Here is a 20,918-nt window from a genome sequence, read left to right on the forward strand (position 1 = left end):
TGATAATTTAATCACCTACACAAATAATGAGTTGGTGATTAAATTATCACCTGTGCAGTACAAGGAAATCCTGAAAACATGACCTGTTTGCAGCCCTCGAGGAATGCAGTTTGACACCCCTGCTTTACAGAACAAGGCACCATCCATGAGACACACAGGTAGCACTAGTTCCAGCTGTCTACAGTATGTATATGTATGCCCAGATGAATAGGTCAGATTGCTCAAATGGGGTTACAGGTTCCCTCTAATGTTCTATGGAGCTATAAGAAAATGTGCAAACAAAACCTAATTTTTTTTTTATTATTGGAAAATTTCTATTAATGAGACTCTTAGATTTTTTTTTTCTGTGCGGTCCTCTTACTTTATAAGCAAATATTACGCTATTAGGCATGTCATAGTGACTGCACATTCATTAGCCTGTACTTTTCTGCTGTAACACAATTTATAACCGGTACGTTGAGATTTTATTACACAGCTTCACAATAAACAGCTTGTCTAAGCCTCGTCCACATGCAAATTCTCCAACAGCCGCGTATCAAGTTCACGGCCCTTTTTGTGGCTACGTAACCGGAGCTTCACTGAATCCAAGTTCCAGTAATACAGGCAGCGTATAATGGGGGGGTAGAGTGACAGCTACTGGTCCTCCAAGAGGAGCGTGAGTGTTTTAAGGAAACCTACAGTGCACCTTATATGTAGGGAGGGTCCGGCTACCGGATACACAGGTTGTCTCATAGCACTGCACAGACACACCACTCCCATCCTCCACACCACACCAAATCTGGGGAGCAGAACTTCTATCAGATTTGGGGACTTTTTGATCTGGTGGGAAAATGCTCTTGCTTCTAGGGCTCCAAAACGATCATTGAACAAATATTCAACTTTGTAAAAAAAAATATATATATTATATGTGTGTGTGTGTGTGTGTGTGTGTGTGTGTGAGTGTGAGTGTATATACACACACACACACACACACACACACAGGTATATATTCTGCCTTGGTCAGGCGTATTTCACGATCCGTATACGGACCAGAATACCTGATCGGGAGTCTTATGATCAGTTCTTACAGCCCCGTAGACGCATAGGAGGATACAAGTTTGAGTTGGGAGAACTGCATCGCTGTCCATATCCAGACCGTGAAATAAGCCAGTATAACTAATTAGATCGCAGTCGGACGGAAAACAGCTTGGCCAGCATCGATCTCCACCCCGACTCCTGCATACACAAGACCATCCAACTCTGCCGAGTGCTCCTGTGTCCTCTGTGCCAGAGTCTCGACGCCAGACTCCTCGGGGGCGGTTCTTCTCCTAAAGAACCAAAGGATTTGCAGTCTGACAGACGTTTGACATCAGACATGCTGGATCCTTATCTCCCTCGACATCATCTGTCTGGGGACAATAGGGGGTTCCATGCAATGTTGACTGATGCCACCAATATTGATGAGCTTGGGTAACTTTAATCTCAGCTGAGTGCCTGTTTGACTGGCATGTCTACTTTTACTCTCCGACCCCAGTAAATGAAAGTAAACTGCTACCCGACCCCTTTGGAGGTGGCTTATCTACCCCAAAAACATAATTATACCTTTATACCTAACCCTTCTTTTCTATGCTGACAGTGGTGGGAAAGAGTTGAACACCCCTATACCAATTAGATGGCCTCCTTTCACACCAAAACTAAACAAACATGGCTGTACATACATGATGGGTGGCCACGTACTGCCTGGCATGGACATGATGTCACCCGATTGGAAGGTACTGGGTCAATTTTATTTTTGGGGGAAATATTTCCTTCATAAGTTACTCTTAAAAAAATTAGGATTATTGCAATTAATGGAGAAAAACAAAACAAAGATCATGTTAATACACTAGTAGAGTAAAAGTGATCCAGAACACTCACCAGATCTCTCCTAGGTGCAAACATCTCAAACACTTGTAGAAATTGCCCATTTTCTTGTGAAGGTATTACTCACAGCCAAACCCACATACTCGACCTTCTTTCAAGCCTGCAGCCTCATTAACTCCGGATGGGCAGGTCTCCACATGATCTATGGCTTGGAGGCTAAAGAATTATTATTCGTTCCTTTCCTTCCCTCTATACCGCGCTATGACTTGTCCACTTACGCAAGTTGTAACATTAAAGCAAGTCACCGACGGAGATTCTCTCACCGGCTAAGTAGCATTTTATGGGGATAAAACACACACAAAAAGAAAAATACTAACTTTCATGATGCCTTAAAGGGTTTCTCTACAAGATTTTTTTTTCTCTTAAAAATAGGCCAGTGTGTGTCGCCTGCTCAGGAATATGTATTTTTATTATATGATTGTACATAAAGATAATGACTACACGCCAATACTCACATTTTCCGGCCTCAGTGCTGCCTCTTCAAAGCTCTTTGCTTTTGCTGACAGGTTGCAGCTCTGACAACATGGCTACAGCGCACCTGATCCCCTGCAGCCAATCGCTGGACTCAGCAGTGAGGACCAGACCGCTGAGCCTAGTGATTGGCTGCAGCGGTAAAGTGCACCTAGGATGGCTGCGACTGTTATTCTTTTTCTACATATGCAACCCTAGAATATTAATAATTAATATAAAAAAAAAAAGAAGGAGAAGTTGTTTCTTCTGGATGTAATGTGAAGGATAGCCCCTATTTAAAAGAGTATGTTCCAATAGGACAGATACACTGGGGACTTTTTTTTTGTTTATCACAGATCTGCTTGATGAAAATCCACAGTGTATTTCAGTACCAGAAAAGTGAGTAGGTTTCCAAAATCGTATTCAATAAAAAAAAAAAAGCAAAAAAAAAAAAGTGCATAAATCGATCAGTGCTGCAGAAGTGCAAATGTATTAGTTCTGCATGGACGTAGTCTCAAGGGCTTGTTCTGTCGCTGCGTTTTTTTTTTTAACAAAGTTAAACATTTCTGAAATCTCATGTACATTGCGGCTTTTTTTTCCTGGCTGATTTGAACCAAAGTGTTGGTTTCTTATCTGCAGCGTGTCAATTCTTTCAACCATTGAAATGAATGGGGAAAAAAACCTCAATAAAAAGATGCATCAAAAACACGCGTATATTGGGCAGCGATTTTCTTGCCAACACTTTTTTTCCCCCAGGAAAATCAGCTCCAAATCTTCAACGTGTGTACATAACTTTAGAAGAATGGCCACTAGAACAGAACCCCATACATACAAAATTTAAAAAAAATTTTTTTGGCGGTGAGTGTTTAAAGGGTCTAATCTGGTAACTGGACACGAAGCGCCATAATAGAAAACGATCTGAATGTGATAAATAAAATCGGAATCAGGTTCCAATGTTTTTCCTTCTTATTTAATAGATATAAAGTCAAATATATAAATAATGAAATACAACAAATATTATTATTACTGGCGCAGACTCCGCATCATTTTGTAGAGCTTCTTTGCACTATAGGAAACGGTTTTCTTTACTCCTGAAAACAGTAAAAAAAAAAAAAAAAAAAAAGACAAAAAAAAAAAAAAACAGAATTAACGGCAACTGTTCACAATGGCTGTAATCTATTCAGAATAAAAACATATGACGACAATATTAGCAGGCTTATGGTGAAGCAGAGCAAAAACAGTCATTGGACCCTTGCCCGGAGGTCATGTTGGAACAGAACCTCGTCTTCTAGGTCCGAGGTGACGTCACAAGATGATGTGACGGGTCTACTAATCAGAAGAGGCGCTGGGGACGCCAGCGGGCAGGAAAAGGTTCACAGGGCTCTGGTCTAGGTGCGTGCCTACTGCTCCAGGGTCCTGCAAATGTTTTTTTGCGTGGGGTACAACTGTCATGTATTACACCTTATTCCAGAGGGTTCTCAGTGTTGACAATTCCTTATGTGTCAGACGGTTACCCCAATAATAAAAGGTTTATGGGTTGTGTCGCTTCTTAATAGTGTTCAATTTTCCGAAAGAAGCATTACACAATTTCTATAAAAAATAGTTGACGGCTCGGGTCATAGACAGAGGTCTTGGGTTGTCCAAGACGAGACTTTTTACAACTGCTCTCTACTCTGCTAATAGAAGGTCTTCAATGTTGGACTCTGCTCATTCTAGTCTATGGGTCAGTGACACAAACTGGACCGCACTAGAATGACATCTGAGGGGTTCGATTTTCACATAATGGACAAACCATTTTATTTTTTTTTATTCTACACATCCGAGAAAAATGGACCCCACTCTGACCAGTGTCGAATTAGCATAAATTGGACAGATTTTCCCAGATGGGGAGACAATAGCCTAAAAAATAATAGATTCCGCCATTAAGTATATGTGCAAAAGACAATTTTTTTTTTCAAGTGGGTCCGCTTCCAATCCTGGAAGAAAAAAGTGCTAAACACTCAAAAGAATGAACATATGCATTTCTGCGTATATGGGACTTGTTCACACGTTAAGGCTTTTGAGAGACTTAACCGCTTCAGGTTTGACCTGAACATTCTTCAGGCATTTCCCGCTCTATAAACACTCTGTATTTTATAATGCAAGTCAATGGGACAATGTTTATGCTTGAAAAACAGCCAGTGGTTTATTCAATGTGGGAAGTAACAAAAAAAGTCAAGAACATGCTAGTAAAAAATAAAAAAAAACAAGAGCAGCCAAAAAAACATCAAAAAAGCACTTAAGACATGTCTGAAAGAAAAGTAAAAAAAGAATACAAAAACCACCAAAGTTTCCTGAAGCGGTTTCCACTTGAAAATCTTGTCGGATTCACTCGTCAGGGAAATACATTCTTCGGCCCATGTTGAGTATTTGGTCAGCATTTTCCATTAGTATTTGTGAGCCAAAACCAGGAGTGGGCGAAAAATACAGAAGCAGTGACGTGTTTCTATTATACTTTTCCTGTTTTTGTTCCACTCCTTATTTTTGCTTACAAATACTGGTGTAAAATATTGACCAAATACTGATCGTGTGCACGTGGCCTTATGGTCCCCATACACATTTGATATAGTTAGAGAAACCCACTTTTTTGGTGGGATGGGCAAATTTTGTAATGATTGTAGAGACCTCCTGACTCCCTCCCCCCCCCCCCCACCCTGGCAGATAATATTGGGGAACAGAAGGATCAGACAGTTGGAATTTCAACAGCCGTGGATTCTTTTGTATGGAGTGGATGTAAGTCGCTGCCGTAGGAGTGTTAGCGGTTCTCTCCTAGACAACACTGAAGCCTCTGCCAGAGTCGAGAGTTCCTGTGTATGGGCGATGATAACTGGGGAGGAGTCGGACGAATTATGGTTTAGCCACCTAATCTGTATGGCCAGCCGTAGGGTGTGATCACACATTGCAATCTGAGTCCAGACAACATTTATTATCTTTATGAAACTACTAAATAAAGATATTCTGATTAACACCACCGTAACAAAACACAGATTTGTCCCAATAGTCGTAAAAGCATCTCTTTGTCCACTGCCAGTCGGCACAGATCAGTCACAGTCTGGAGATGTCCTGGGGCATGTTTAATGACTATTCTCAGCAGACAGAAGACTCGCACCATTGTCTTCACTCCTGAACTAAACTGTGTCTGAGAACTCGACTGGCATTTACCCAAAGTCCCCACAGAGCAAAACATCGCACTCCTCTGTAAACACTAATGATGCAACTTTTTTTTTTTTTTTGTATTTGTCCTCCATCCATTATACCTCAACAATAAAAATGTGTGTAACTGGCAAGAATAAAAAAAATTATTTGCATAATTTATGAATTTTTTCAGCCGAATGATTTATGAGGCAGACCAAAGAGGTGACCAAATGGAAATGGGGCCTACACATTACAGATTAGCTACAATGGAAATCTGCAAGAAAAATACTATGGGGAGGTCATTCTGACCGATTCCTGTTCAGCAAACTGTTTACAGTGCCATGCAAAAGTATGTGCACCCCTGGTCAAAAGTACGGTGATTGTGAACAGATAAGCAAGTTGAAGATAAAATGATCTCTAAAACGTCTAAAGTTAAGGATGACATTTCCTTTCTATTTTAGGCAAAAAAAATAAATTAAAAGTGTGTGTGTGTGTGTGTGTGTGTACCGTATATACTCTAGTATAAGCCAAGATTTTGGGGCTGAATGTGCCCCTCTTGGCTTCTACTCGAGTCACGGTCGGCGGTGGGGTCAGCGGGTGAGGGGGAGAGAGGGCTGAGGCATACTTACCTGTTCCCAATGCTCCTGGCGCTCCCCGCCTGTCCCACGGTCTTCGGGTGCTGCAGCTCTTCCTCTGTTCAGCGGTCACGTGGGACCGCTCATTAAACTTATGAATATGGACTCCACTCCCATAGGGGTGGAGCCGCATATTTATTCCTCTAATGAGCGGTAACAGTGACCGCTGATAGAGGAAGAGGCTGCGGCACCGAAGACCAGCTGTCCGAGAGAAGGAGCGGGACGCCGGGAGCAGGTAAGTATTACATATTCACCTGTCCACGTTCGACACGCCGGGCGCCGCTCCATCTTCCGCGTCCTCTGGCTCTGACTGTGCAGGTCAGAGGGCGCGATGACGCATATAGTGTGCGTGCCGCCCTCTGCCTGAACAGTCAGTGCGGAGAGACGCCGGGACCGGAAGCTGAGGAGCTGCAAGCAAGAGAGGTGAGTATGGCATTTTTTTTTTTAATTATTGCAGCAGCCGCAGCATTATATATACCGGTAGCACAGCTTTATATGGAGCATCTATGGGGCAATAATGAACGGTGCAGAGCACTATATGGCAGAGCTTTCTATGGCACATCTATGGGGCAATAATGAACAGTATGGAGCATTATATATTGCACAGCATTATATGGAGCATCTATGGGGCCATAATGAACGGTGCAGAGCATTCTATATGGCACAGCTTTATATGGCACATCTATGGGGCAATAATGAACAGTATGGAGCATTATATATTGCACAGCTTTATATGGAGCATCTATGGGGCCATAATGAACGGTGCAGAGCATTATATATGGCACAGTTTTATATGGAGCATCTATGGGGCAATAATGAACAATATGGAGCATTATATGTGGCACAGCTTTATACAGAGCATCTATGGGGCAATAATGAACGGTATGGAGCATCTATTTTTATTTATGAAATTCACCGGTAGCTGCTGCATTTCCTACCCTAGGCTTATATTGGAGTCAATAAGTTTCCCCAGTTTTTTGTGGCAAAATTAGGGAGGTCGGCTTATACACGGGTATATATTCTATATATATATTCTATCTATCTATATCTATCTATCTCTATCTCTATCTATCTATCTATCTATCTATCTATCTATCTATCTATCTATCTATCTATATCTATCTATATATCTATCTTCAACTTGCTTAACGGTTCACAATAATAATTTTAACCAGGGTGCACAAACTTTTACACACCACCATACATGGTCATGTTGATTTCTGAAAGATGTTGCCATCCATACATACTGATCTAATCTGTTGCTCCCTTACTGAAACTATTGCGGTTATAATTTATATGCAAATGAGGCTTAAGTGCTCCAGGCGTGGTCGATGCACTTCCCAAGTGTCTGCCTCCCAGGCTTTATTACTTTATTACGCAGCCCCACCTTCTGCTGCTGACCTGACAGCTGTGTACTGAGGTCATTGAGCTGTCAGTCAGGCATACAGGAATGTGGGGCGTATGAGGCGGCCGTGAACTGCAGGTGCTGTGCAGTTTCTAAATAAAAACCACGCGCCTCACCGTGGCACATGATCGACCTGCAAACTGCACATGAAAAATGAGCCAGCCAGTTTCCCTACAGGGAGGAAGGGTGACTTTAGTCCATAAAATAAGCAGCACGTTGTCCTTCATTTACTATTCCCCGCAGTGGATGATTTCATGACTCATTACTTTCAGTAGACAGAGACCTTTGTCTGCAGTAAAACGCACACAAAAAAATCCATGTAATTAGTAAAGCCCATCACTGCTGACATTTCCAAATTTTAGGGGCAGGGTAAGACTTTCCCAAATGTAATAATACTTTTCATGTTCTTAAAGGGGTTGGCCGCATTCAGGAAAGTCATCCAGACACTCTGCAAAACAGCAGGTACTCGCCTTCCCTGCGTCCAGTGAAGTCATCCGATGTTGTGGTCTCAGGGTTTTGGCTGCAACGATTACATCACGTCAGCAGCTCGCATCACCGCTGCAGCCAATCAATGATTCCAATGGAGATAGATGGCACGAGCCACTGAGCTCAGTGATTGGCTGCAGCGGTGTCACACGTTGATAAGGCGACGTCACCGCTGCACCCAAAACAAAGACCGCAGAAGCCTGCGTTGGACCCTGGGAGGGAGAATACCCGCTGTATTATTTTACAGTCTTGAAAGTGGACAACCCCTTTAATTTACATCTGATCTACTGAACACTACATAGCAATATACTAAACAGGATGGACAGAAATGACCCGAGAGGGAAGCCGGCACGTAGATCTGGTCTAAGGAGATAAAGTGCACCGATCATATTCGCAGAAACCGAACCGCAGCAAAATAAGTCCAATTATCACCAATAACGTAATCCACAGGTAAAGTGTAATGCCGCGCGGAGATATAAAATATTCATAGTCACCGTGGCATCAGTAATCGGAAGGGGCCAACGTCAGTAATGTGGGCCCGGCAAGAGAGCGGAGCTTTAGCAGACGACCTGCGCGCTCCGTTTTATGACACGCTCGTATTCGCTATGAAATGACAGCGATCAGCATCATACGTTACTCTGCGATTCCTCCTGGAAGTTAATGGGTTGCCAAAGGATCGTTAGCGTTTACCTTTTCCCTGGAGGATATTCCTAGACACCAAGTCCTATACGAGGTATGCAGCTCAGGGCCAACTAGAGTGGAGTTGATTTACTTGATCCTGGTCATCAGCCACCGGACCAGAACCCTACAAACCTTCACCTGGTAGCCAGCATTCCCAGTGCCTCTTCTGACTGGTAGGTCTGGTGCAAGAGCAATACCAGCGAGGAAGCCACAGGCAGTAGGAGATTCACAGGACTCTGCTCAACTGGCCATGGGCAGCCAACTTGACAGCTGGACCAGGGTCCTGGGAACATTTTTGCTCAACTTAGAGATCCTTTTACTACAAAAAAAATGTTTGGGGAAAATTGTAGTGTAAAGCCGAAGTAGTTTCCCCAAAGCTTCCTCAAGGGTTAAGTAAAGAGACAGTCTAAACCCTTGAGGAAGCTTTGGGGAAACGGTCTCTTTACTGTCCCCTAAGACTTCAGGCACTTTGCTATATAATAAGAGCCAGTCCCCTCCAAGGCTATGACATAGACATGTTAAAATAGGTTTTTGAAACTTTTCTATACATTTCCAGCAGGAATAACAGGAGCGGCACAATGCAATGTTCTGAGCAAAGATGCTTTAAGATTAAGTTATAGGAAGTATGAGTGTTTTCTAAAAGAAATGTGGCAGGTCTCCTTTATGAAAAGGGTTTTCGTATTCAGGAAACCCTTCTTGACTGCCAGCAGTTTGTTTTAAAAAGGAACAAAACTGTGCTTTAATCCTTCTCCCCAGGTCCACTGCTGAATCTTTGCCGCTGCTCCCGGTGTCCGTTTTTGTCTGCAGCTCTTACATCACATCGAGAGCGCTGAAGCCAAAAACTGAGCTTAGCGGCTCGTGTCATCAACTCGGGCAGAGGCATAGAGCTCAGTTGTCTGTAGCTGTCGATGTGACGTCAGCGCTGCAGACAACAGACACAGGGAGCAGAAGTGATGACTGAGCTGGACCTGGAGAGGGTTAGTAAAGCCACTTTTTTTTTTTAAACAAACTGCAGCTGGTGAAGAGGGATTTTCCCAATCTGAAAAAACCCTCAGGCTGCTTTCACACATCAGTTTTTTGCCATCAGTCACAATCCGTCAAATTGTGAAAAAAAAAAAAAACAGATCCGTCGCAGATTATGAAAAACTGATGCGACGGATCAGTTTTTTTTTTTGAAGAATCCGACTAGCTGATCCAGCTAATTGGATCCTAAAAAAACTGGAGCATGCTCAGTTAAAAAAAAAAAGCGCCGTGATTTAACGGATCCGGCGCCATAGGCTTCCATTCTAGCAAGCGACGGATCCGTCGCTGTCCGTTTTTTCGACGGACACAAAAAAAATGTTACTATGTCACTTTTCTCCGACCGCCGGATAAACAATTTGACAGATCTGGAGAAAAACGGATGAAACGTGAGGCCGTCTGTCGCTAATACAAGTCTATAAGGAAAAAACGGATCCGGCGGCAACTTTTGTAGGATCCGTTATTTTTTTTTCACAATTCAACAGATTATGACTGATGGCAAAAAACTGATGCGTGAGAGCAGCCTTAGTGTATGAGTTGATTTAGTTAATTAATAAAGTTCATAGTGCTATGAACCTGCGTATTAACCAGGGAGAGGCCTCTTACCAGCCCGCTCCCTTCAGAAGCCACAGCTACAGGGAAACAGAAGCGGGGCAACTTTTGTTTCATGCCCCCAAGTTAGGGGTTTGGGGGATTCCTTGAAATTTAGGTAATCAATATAAGATCATTGGGGGTCCGGCTACTCCAGGGCAAACTGAAGGAGCCACAGAGCTGTGGAAGAGGCTCCGCTCCGTTGTTTGTGATATAGTGGCCATGGATGGTACTGAAAGCTCTCCATCATGTAAATCAGTGTTCCCCAACTCCAGTCCTCAAGAGCCACCGACAGGTCATGCATTCAGGATTTCCTTAGTATTGCCCAGGAGATAATTGCATTACCTGGAAAGGCAAGAATTCCATCACATGGGCAATACTAAGGAAATCCTGAATACATGACCTGTTGGTGGCTCTTGAGAACCGGAGTTGGGGAGCACTGATGTAAATGGATGGGAGAGAGCTTGCAGTACCATTTGTGACCTCTAAACAATGTGTGGCGCTGTTTCACTTCCGTTGAGCCAAGGCTCCTTCGATCAGCTGATCGGTGTCGGTGCAGAGAGTCGGACCCTCACTGATTTGATACCGTTAACCAATCCTGAGCATAGATTATCAATATCAACTCATTAAAACATTGCCGTTCTTGTACATCCTGATAATGCATCGGGACGTACATGTATAGCACGGCCACATGAGCTGTGCCTGCCCCATCTGCAGAAAGAGCCGACTGTAAAATACTGGAGCTAGCTCCGATCCCGGCCGCTTAACCCCCCGATGCCTTGGTCAACAGCAAACACGGCACTGAAGGAGTACGGCAGAGTGAAAGCGCTCTTCAGTCAGCTTATCGCCCTCAAAACCACCTGGCTGGGTTATTTTGACAACAATAGATATTTGGTACCCTGTAATAGCGCTAACCCACAGAATAAAGTTAAAGGTGTATTCCAATCTCCTATCCCAATAAATAGTGGGTGTGATAATTAAAAATGTAGTATAGTTCTCCTGATAACCTATATTGCTTAACCCATGTGCAGGGCGTTGCACTAGTTTAGGTATCCATGGTTACAACAACTGGCAACTAACTGTCACACTGAGTGGTCGTAACCATAGATACTTAAGACACTGCCATGCCCTGCACATGATGTAAGTGACATAGTGAATCTGAAGAACTATACTACATTTTTATTTGCAGGTATTTGCTAACACTATTGTTATTACACCTACTACATATTGGGATAGGATTTTGGAGACGGAAATAGCCCTTTAATGTAATTTGTGCAGCATCTGGATAGTAAATAATGTAGACAGGTAAAATCAGAATTGCATTTTTTTCCTTCTCCATAATGAGTTACTAAACTTCCTATATGATCCTGCTTCAGGTATAGAATATTCTGTGACGTGTGGAGGACTCGTTACGGAGCTCTTACCAGCCGTGACTATTCCTTTAGCGCTTTGACTCAAACTGGAAGATTTCACTATGCCAGATATAGCTGTGGAGAGATGGAAAGCAGACGTTACTGCGTCATCCCCGGAGCAATGGGTGACAGTAAAGGGAAGGCACGGTCACAAAACTAGTTACTACTATTCCCTAGAAATAAGATTCTGAAAGGGGCACTCCCATCTTTAGCATTAATGGCCCAGAATAAGTCTTGATAAGTTGGACCTGGACAGACGAGGAGCAGACGGAGAGGACTAAGTGCCGGAATGGGCAATTACGGTTCACTGGACCTCCATTCTCTACACCTGGCTTATGCAAATGCCATAAATGCATGAATACCCCTTTAAAAAGGAGTCTGGTGAAGATAAGTTATCACCTATTCAAAGGATAAGCGATAACTTATTGATTGGTGGGGCTCCGTCTGCTGGGACCACCACCAATCGGCAGAACAGGGAACTTTAATCCCTGTCAAAATGGAGCGCCAGTGCCCAGGCCCGACCGCCACTTCCTCCATTCATCCCTATAGTGCCGCGCTTGGCTTGTTCTGGCAGCCCCATAGGAATGAATGGAGAGGCGGTCAGGTGTATGATCGATCGTGGTGATGAAAAATACACAGTTTTGCCAATGGGTGCAGGTCCCAGTGATCGAACCCCCAATTGATCATAAGCTATCACCGATCCAGAAGAAAGGGGGATGCCTTCTTGACATCGGAGAAGCCCTTTAAAGTCTCAGCGCTCATTCCGAAGACTTACCATTCGGGTTCTACTTATGGACTGCACTGTCAGCTTCATTAACATGGAAGAACATATAGTCGAGGGCTAGTTTAGCTTTAGCTTCACACTGTGACCTGTGGGATCATTCAGCACGCTGGGCCCCTCTTCTGTCAATATTTCAGGTTGGGAAAGTATGGGCCCCCGGGACGAACAAAAGACAGCTCTGAAAGTCTTGTCAAGAGGAAGGGGCTTTATAGAATGGACTGATGAAATGAATGCCCCTAGGACGGAGAAGGAGGCTGTCCTATCCTTCTGTCGTAGACATGATGGAAGAGCAGACTTACAACCAGCAGCAGCAGCTATAAAATGTAACTGATCTCATACAATGGGGGAGTGACCATTTTAGAGGAGGCTAGCTAACAATCAGATGAGGGTTATATCAGTTGACATAAGGGGAAGTGTTCTTTAAAAAGCTTTTCTGAGAAAGGCCAACTTGCAAAAAAAAAAAAAAAAGCGCATTGCTCAACAATGTATATGCAAACCGAGTATTCACTTAGAGCAAAAAGATGGCGCTACACTGGTCCATCGTCCACTTTGATAATCCGTGAGAGCCGGATCTCGACAGTGCGAACCTCCTCTGCAAGTACCCGAATGCCGGCGTCCTCGACATCACCACCCAGGGTGCAAGCACCTGAGACCAGGTCAGGGTGGTGTGAATATTTTTCAGCATCTCCAATTTTAACTTTTAGCATTGGGTGAAAACCTCAGCAAGTCTGTGGCATTATCAGCATTTAACATATGCGCTTCCCCAAATAAAGCATAATATTATATGGGTATCATTAATAATGAGATATCGGGTAACCTGAGAGATCAAGTAAAATCGCTCATGTATTGTAGAAAGCATTACATAATAGTGATGAGCGAATGTGCTGGGATAAGGTGTTATCTGAGCATGCTCGAGTGCTAATCGAGCGTCTTCGGCATGCTTGAATGAGAATATGTTCACGTCCTCACAGGTGTTCGACAGCTGCAACACACCATAGTATTATGATACAGGAGACAAGCCCTTAATAAATATTCTTTTCTCACATGTAAAAGGAAACAAAAAATATACATAAAATTCCAGATCTTTCCTGCACGGACCCTGTTCTAGCGGCATCAAGTCTCATGGTGCTCGCTTCATACTGTTGTGCCACTTGAGCGCTGCTGCCAGTCAGTGACCATCAATGGCCTGCAGTTCACACTTCGACGTCAGAGTTTGGTCTACAGGAAGTATAAGCGGAGCAGCCCATTAGTGGACGCTGATTGGCTGCAGCGCTCACTTAGCGCTACAATGTCACGCGAACACCTGCGCCAACATAGCGGAAATGGCGCTGATGCGATAGGTGTGTACCGGTTTGTTTTAATTTAAAACTAGGGAATAAAGCATTTAAAAAGGAGCGGTCCGAGTAGTGGACGACCCCTTTAAGAAGTCAATCAGTACAGAAGCAGGGTACCGTTGGGCAAAGTGTGTATACAGTCCATTAGTGGCAGAGCAGCAGGATTGCCAGTCACCAGGAGGCCCTCACCTTGCTGGACCACATGCCCACAGTCCGGATCCTGAGCTACTTGCAGTAACACCTCTTCCACATCTCTATTCCTTCCCGGCTGGTCCATAAGAACCGTTATATTCTGCTGTAAATGCTTTGGCAAACTCATCAGCTGCACAAACTGACCCTCTGGGCTCTTATCCACCTACAGAGAGAAGGACAAGAGGATTTTACCATGCACTGAACATTGGATTGTCAACGGCGATTCTAAAAAAGTGAGAAGTGTGTAATAAGATGTAATCTACTATATAATTGTCTAAGGGTCACTTCCGTCTTTCTGTCTGTCACAGATATTCATTGGTCGCGGCCTCTGTCTGTCATGGAAATCCAAGTCACTGATTGGTCGCGGCAAAACAGCCACGACCAATCAGCGACGGGCACAGTCCGGAAGAAAATGGCCGCTCCTTCCTCCCCGCAGTCAGTGCCCGGCGCCTGCATACTCCCCTCCAGTCAGCGCTCACATAGGGTTAATGGCAGCGTTGACCACGGTGTATCGCACTCGGTTAACGCTGCTATTAACCCTGTGTGACCACCTTTTTACTATTGTTGCTGCCTATGCAGCATGAATAGTAACAAGATCTAATGTTAAAAATAATTAAAAAAAAAATAAAAAATAGTTACATACTGACCCTCGGTTGGCCCCCGGATCAAAGCGGCCAGTTACCGCTCCTCCTCGCGACGCCCCGATGACCGCTCCATGCATTGCGGTCTCACGAGATGATGACGTGCGGTCTCGCAAGACCACAATGCACTCTTCAGACCGGAGCGCGCGAAAAGCATTATTTTATTTTAATTCTTTTTTTTTTTAACAGGGATATGGTGCATACTACGTGGCTGGGCAGTATACTACGTGGCTGGGCAGTATACTACGTGACTGGGCAATATACTACGTGGCTGGGCAATATACTACGTGGCTGGGCAATATACTACGTGGCTGGGCAATATACTACGTGGCTGGGCAATATACTACGTGGCTGGGCAATATACTACGTGGCTGGGCAATATACTACGTGGCTGGGCAATATACTACGTGGCTCTGTGCTGTATACTACGTGGCTGGGCAATATACTACGTGGCTGGGCAATATACTACGTGGCTGGGCAATATACTACGTGGCTGGGCAATATACTACGTGGCTGGGCAATATACTACGTGGCTGGGCAATATACTACGTGGCTGGGCAATATACTACGTGGCTGGGCAATATACTACGTGGCTGGGCAATATACTACGTGGCTCTGTGCTGTATACTACGTGGCTGGGCAATATACTACGTGGCTGGGAATGGACAGAAGAGCTTGGCAGAGGGCTGTACCCCTTTGGCTGTTATCTGACAGGTAATGTTAGCATTCGGACCTACTCCAAGGCAGGAATAGAAATGAGGGAATGTGCGCACAACGTCTTTTAAACTGACAAACCTGCCAAACTGTCAAGCAGAAGACGCCTCAGGAAAATGCCAGCTGTGTTTTTTCCCTGAATTGTCTATTTTTCATTTTTTTTAGATCTCACTTGACATTTTTTATGTTTGCTTTTTTTCTTCCTTTATAAGCATAAAAATAGGGAACAGCTTCCAAGCGGAACATGCCTGAAGAATGGTCAGGTCATTTCTTTTAGCCGCTTGGTGGCTTTGGAAACCTGAAGTGCTTTAAAAGAAGCTAAAAAAAAGACTGCGAGAGTCTGTTTTCCATTGCTGTGCATTATGTTCCAACAATTTTATAGCGTTTCTTCAGAACTTTTTACAGGTGATGTACCTACCTGAAAAATAATATTTGTTCAAGCAGGAGCTATTTGATGTGCATTTTTCTGGATATTTAAATGCCGCTGTCAGTAATTGACAGTGTCATTTAGGCCTCTTTCACACTTCAGTCTTTCAGCTCCCGTCACAATCCGTCGATTTTTGAGAATGCATTTTCTCATAGACTTGTATTAGCGACGCATTGTGACAGATGGCCCTTCGTTTCATCCGTCGTGCACTGGATCCTGTGTAAAAAAAAAAAAAAACGGTCCGTCGGGCAGAGAAAACGTTCAGAGGAACGTTTTTTCTACACGTCGGAAAAATCGGTCTTAGACGCATCCTACGCTGCCCGTCACTGGCTACAATGGAAGCCTATGGGCGCAGGATGCGTCGCTGACTGTGAAAGGCAGGAATCCACCAACGGGTGCGGTCTTTTCAAACTGAGCATGCGAGGAAGAATTTCCCGTCAGGGAAATGCTCTCTCTCTTTTTACTATTGATGCTGCCTATGCAGCATCAATAGTAACAAGATATAGTGTGAAGGGAAAAAAAAAAAAAAAAAAAAAAAAAAAATCGCAGTATTCTCACCTACCGACGTCCTGCGCAGCGTCACCGATGCTCCCAGCAGCTAGCGTTCCTAGTAATACATTGCGAAATCTCCCGAGAAGTCGCGGTCTCACGAGACTGCGACTTCTCGCGAGATTTATCAATGTATTACTAGGAACGCTAGCTGCCAGGAGCATCGGTGCGCGGGACACCTGTAGGTGAGAATACTGCGATTTTTTATTTATTTTTTTAACCTGGTTTGTGTTGTGTATGCGGTGCACATAGGCTCAACGGGTCCGTCAGAAAGACGGGCCCAGTGCACACGTTTTCCAGAATCTGCACAGGATCTGTCATTTCAACGTCTTGACGGATCCTGTGCAGATTTGGAAGACGGAAGTGTGAAGGAAGCCATAAACTGTCAGCTGGTCGCTGTTGTTACAAGCAGGAGGCATCTGCCCGGTATAAGGCGGGCTCAGCTCCTGAGCCCACTCCATACACGTACAGCCCGGTTGTGACACACAGTTACATCAAGGTGTACAAAAGGGTTAAAATAAGAATATATTAGAGAACAGTAGATATTGAACGTTCACTAATATCAATAATAATGAAGCACATGTTACTTTTACAGTGTGGCAAATACCCTGACTACCCTGGTCCCTTTTACCTCTATTTTGCCCTGTGATTGCTTATATACGGCCTGCGGACACTCCTGTAAGATGTTACTGTACAGCTTCTGGAAATGGCCGAGGTTTGGCCTGACAATATTTGTCACTTTTGCTTTATCTTCACCAATTACCATCCTGAAGTCGCCTAAACATAAGGAAGAAGAGGAATAAGAAAAAGAGGGTTAAAGTCAATCTACGGGGTTTTTTTTTACCCTTGTAATAAATGTATGTGCAAAACGTTGGACCATCGCTAGGAACAATGAGTGCTGCTCTCATTCCAACTGGAAATAAGAAAATATAATTAAGAGCGGCAAACGTAAATCAATTAAAAAACAAAAATCATGACTTTTTTTTTTAATTTGAGCTTATTAAAGTTTATTTTTTTTTACTTCCTTAATTGAATCTTTTCTTTTTTTTTTATGTTCTAGTGAAAGAAAGGCAAATCCCACAGTCTGCCCATCGCTGAATTAGGAGGTGTTCACACTGTCTTTTTTTTTTTCGTAAAAAAGTAAAAAAACAAAACTCATGGTTTTTGAGGGGAAAAAAAAAAAAAAAAAAAACAGCAAAACAAAAAGCTCAGTATGGATAAACAATTATCTTTTTGCACCTATTTTGGGGGTAAAAAATTAAATCAGAACTTAAAAAAATAAGTTCGTGCTGCCATTTTCTGAGACCTGTAACTTTTGTTTAATTTTTGGAGCGGTGTGAGGTTTTTGTTTTTTTTTGTGTGTTGATGTTTTTTTTAGTTTTTAATAGTGCCATTGTTGGGTATGGGTGGAAATTTTTGATCGCTTTTTTTTTCACTATACTTTTTTTTTTTGGGGGGGGGTGAGGTGCAACAACTGAAACACAGCAATTCTGGCCTTTCAATATAGGAGATCACCTATAAAGGATATGGATACCTTTGGGAAAGGTATAAAGGGAGTGGGTTAATGATAAATAAAGATTTAGCAATTTTTCTCCCTCTTTGTTGCTGGATGAGTCAACAAAGAATCCATCAGTGAGCTCGTTATGACAGAGTTTGTAACACGTGATGAGCGAACGTGCTTGAATAAGGTGTTATCTGAGGATGCTCGCATGCAAATAAAGTATCTTCAGCATGCTCAAAAAATATGTTCGAGTTCTCACGGCTGTTAGGCAAATCCTGCATGTGGTGCGGCTGTCGTACAAACAGGCAATCCCTGCACCCGTACCCCACCATATAACAAGGGCTCACCGGAGTATGAGAGTCCAGCGATCTGCAGGTAGAGATCTTCTTCAGAAAAGCTTTCGGGTAACACGAGGAATGAAGCAATGACCGCGCTCTTCAGATTGGCGGTCAGCGCCGTCTGGAGCCTCCCGTTCTCTTTTTGCACCAGAATTTTCACCTGTAAGAAACATTTATTTTATTATTTCCTTTTGCACTGGATATAACACACAAAATAAATGCAGAGACAACTTGCCATCATAAATGACATGTATAAAGGCTTATATAACCTCTGATTTAATATTGAGATTTTACACCAGGGAGACACATTTATATCCGATTCCGTGCAGGAGCCGTCAGTTGACACGTTCATCCCTGAGGCGACCGCTGCTATGTAGATAGAATTATTGAGCTAATAAGAATGAAGACGTAAAGCCGATCACTAACCGTAATAAATGTGCTAAAGCACACGACCAACAATGGAAAAGTAACGTGCTGCCATCTAGTGGAGAACCGAAGAACTGTCAGTTCAAGGTAATAATTTTTATTTCTATAGCACCATTATATTGCACAGCACATTACATCTTAGAGGGGACTTGTACTGACAATAAAAGACATTATAGAAAAACACAGTGCAGAATCTTTAGCAGAATGGAGGGCATGGGTAGGGTGGTAGACAGACGAGAAAGGAGATGTAGGGTGGTGCTGAACCGTGGAGAGCTTTATGGGTGAGAATGATGAGTTTATATTGAACTATATATCGGATGGGTAACCAGTGCAATGACTGGATCAGGGTAGAGGCATCGGTGTAGGGGTTGGAAAAGAATATGATCCTGGCTGCAGCATTCAGGACAGAGTGTACAGTGGAAAGTTTTGTAAGAGGAGACGATTAGCAGAGAGTTACAATAGTCCAGACTAGAATGAATAAGGGAAACTAAGATTTTTTTCCAAGTCAAAGGTAATGAAAGGTTGAATTTTAGAGATGTTTTTGAGGTGTAGGTAACATGAGTGAGCGAGAGATCGGATGTAGGGAGTGAAAAGAATCAAATAAGACACCAAGACTGCGAGCATGTTGCTGGTGAGTAATGGTGGAACCACCCATGCAAATGGCAAAATGGGGCATAGGTAGGTTAGTGGATGGAGGAAAACAGGGAGTTCAATTCTGGACAGATTCAGTTTTATATCGAGGGATGACAATGTTAGAGACAGCGAAAAGACAATGACTGATATTTTGTAGTAATGCAGGCATGATGTCAGGAGTAGAGGTGTATAGAGATCAGCATAGAGATGGTAACGAAAACAAAATCTACTGATGGTTTGTCCATTAAGGGTAGTATATAAGGAGAAGAGGAGACTGATCCTTGAGGAACCCCGACAGTAAGGGGAAGAGGAGAGGAAGAGGAGCCAGGAAAAGATACAGTGAAGGAGCGGTCAGAGAGATAGGAGGAGAACCAGGAGAGGGCTGTGTCCTTGAGGCCGATGGAGCGGAGCATAGTGAGGAGGAGCTGGTGATCCACAGTGTCAAATGCGGCAGAGAGATCCAGGAGAATCAGCAGGGAACAGGGACCATTAGATTTAGCTGTTATTAGGTCATTAGAGACTTTAGAGAGGGCGGTTCCAGTAGAGTGTAATGGGCAGAAAACAGATTGTAAAGGACCAAGAAAAGAGTGATCTGAGAGATAGCGGATTAGATGGGAGTGGACCAAGCGTTCCAGGAGTTTAGAGATGAAAGGGAGATTAACCCCTTTCTGCCATTGAACGTAATATTCCGTCCATGTGGGGTGGGCCTTAATTCCCAAGGATGGAATATTACGTCCAGCGCGATCGGCCGCGCTCACGGGGGGAGCGCCGCCGATCGCGGCCGGGTGTCAGCTGCTTATCGCAGCTGACATCCGGCACTATGTGCCAGGAGCGGTCACGGACTGCCCCCGGCACATTAACCCCCGGCACACCGCGATCAAAGATGATCGCGATGTGCCGGCGGTGCAGGGAAGCATCGCGCAGGGAGGGGGCTCCCTGCGTTCTTCCCTGAGACCCCCGCAGCAACGCGATGTGATCGCGTTGCTCCGGGGGTCTCCTACCTCCCTCCCTGCAGTAAGTCCCGGATCCAAGATGGCCGCGGATCCGGGTCCTGCAGGGAGGGAGGTGCCTTACCAAGTGCCTGCTCAGAGCAGGCACTTGGTAACGCTGCACTGCTCTCAGACAGATCGGTGATCTGTCAGAGTGCTGTGCAAACTGGCAGATCACCGATCTGTATTGTCCCCCCCTGGGACAAAGTAAAAAAAAAAATTTCCAAGTGTGTAAAAAAAAAAAAAAAAAATCCTAAATAATGAAAGAAAAAAAAAATTATTATTCCCATAAATACATTTCTTTATCTAAATAAAAAAAAAAAAAACAATAAAAGTACACATATTTAGTATCGCCGCGTCCGTAACGACCCGACCTATAAAACTGGCCCACTAGTTAACCCCTTCAGTAAACACCGTAAGAAAAAAAAAAAAAAAGGCAAAAAACAACGCTTTATTATCATACCGCCAAACAAAAAGTAGAATAACACGCGATCAAAAAGACGGATATAAATAACCATGGTACCGCTGAAAGCGTCATCTTGTCCCGCAAAAAACGAGCCGCCATACAGCATCATCAGCAAAAAAATATAAAACTTATAGTCCTGAGAATAAAGCGATGCAAAAATAATTATTTTTT

At 43.7% G+C, this 20,918-nt stretch overlaps 1 protein-coding gene across 4 annotated transcripts in view; it reads right to left on the reverse strand.

Moving 5' to 3' along the window:
* Nucleotides 1-3,286: 3,286 nt before the first annotated feature.
* TAMM41 (TAM41 mitochondrial translocator assembly and maintenance homolog) overlaps nucleotides 3,287-20,918 on the reverse strand; it is a 40,716-nt gene continuing 23,084 nt past the window's right edge. For 3 of the 4 annotated variants that reach the window (XM_069736776.1, XM_069736774.1, XM_069736775.1), the window contains exons 5-9: nucleotides 18,243-18,393; nucleotides 17,026-17,171; nucleotides 14,061-14,226; nucleotides 11,769-11,831; nucleotides 3,287-3,443 (exon numbers count right to left, since the gene is read on the reverse strand). In XM_069736776.1, the coding sequence (XP_069592877.1) occupies nucleotides 3,376-3,443; nucleotides 11,769-11,831; nucleotides 14,061-14,226; nucleotides 17,026-17,171; nucleotides 18,243-18,393 (594 nt within the window). In that variant the 3' untranslated portion in view covers nucleotides 3,287-3,375. The remainder of the gene's footprint in view (nucleotides 3,444-11,768; nucleotides 11,832-14,060; nucleotides 14,227-17,025; nucleotides 17,172-18,242; nucleotides 18,394-20,918) is intronic. The other variant, XM_069736777.1, reaches the window with a different exon arrangement.

This window comes from Ranitomeya imitator, chromosome 8 (assembly GCF_032444005.1).
Source record: "Ranitomeya imitator isolate aRanImi1 chromosome 8, aRanImi1.pri, whole genome shotgun sequence".
In the NCBI taxonomy this organism is placed as follows: Eukaryota; Metazoa; Chordata; class Amphibia; order Anura; family Dendrobatidae; genus Ranitomeya; species Ranitomeya imitator.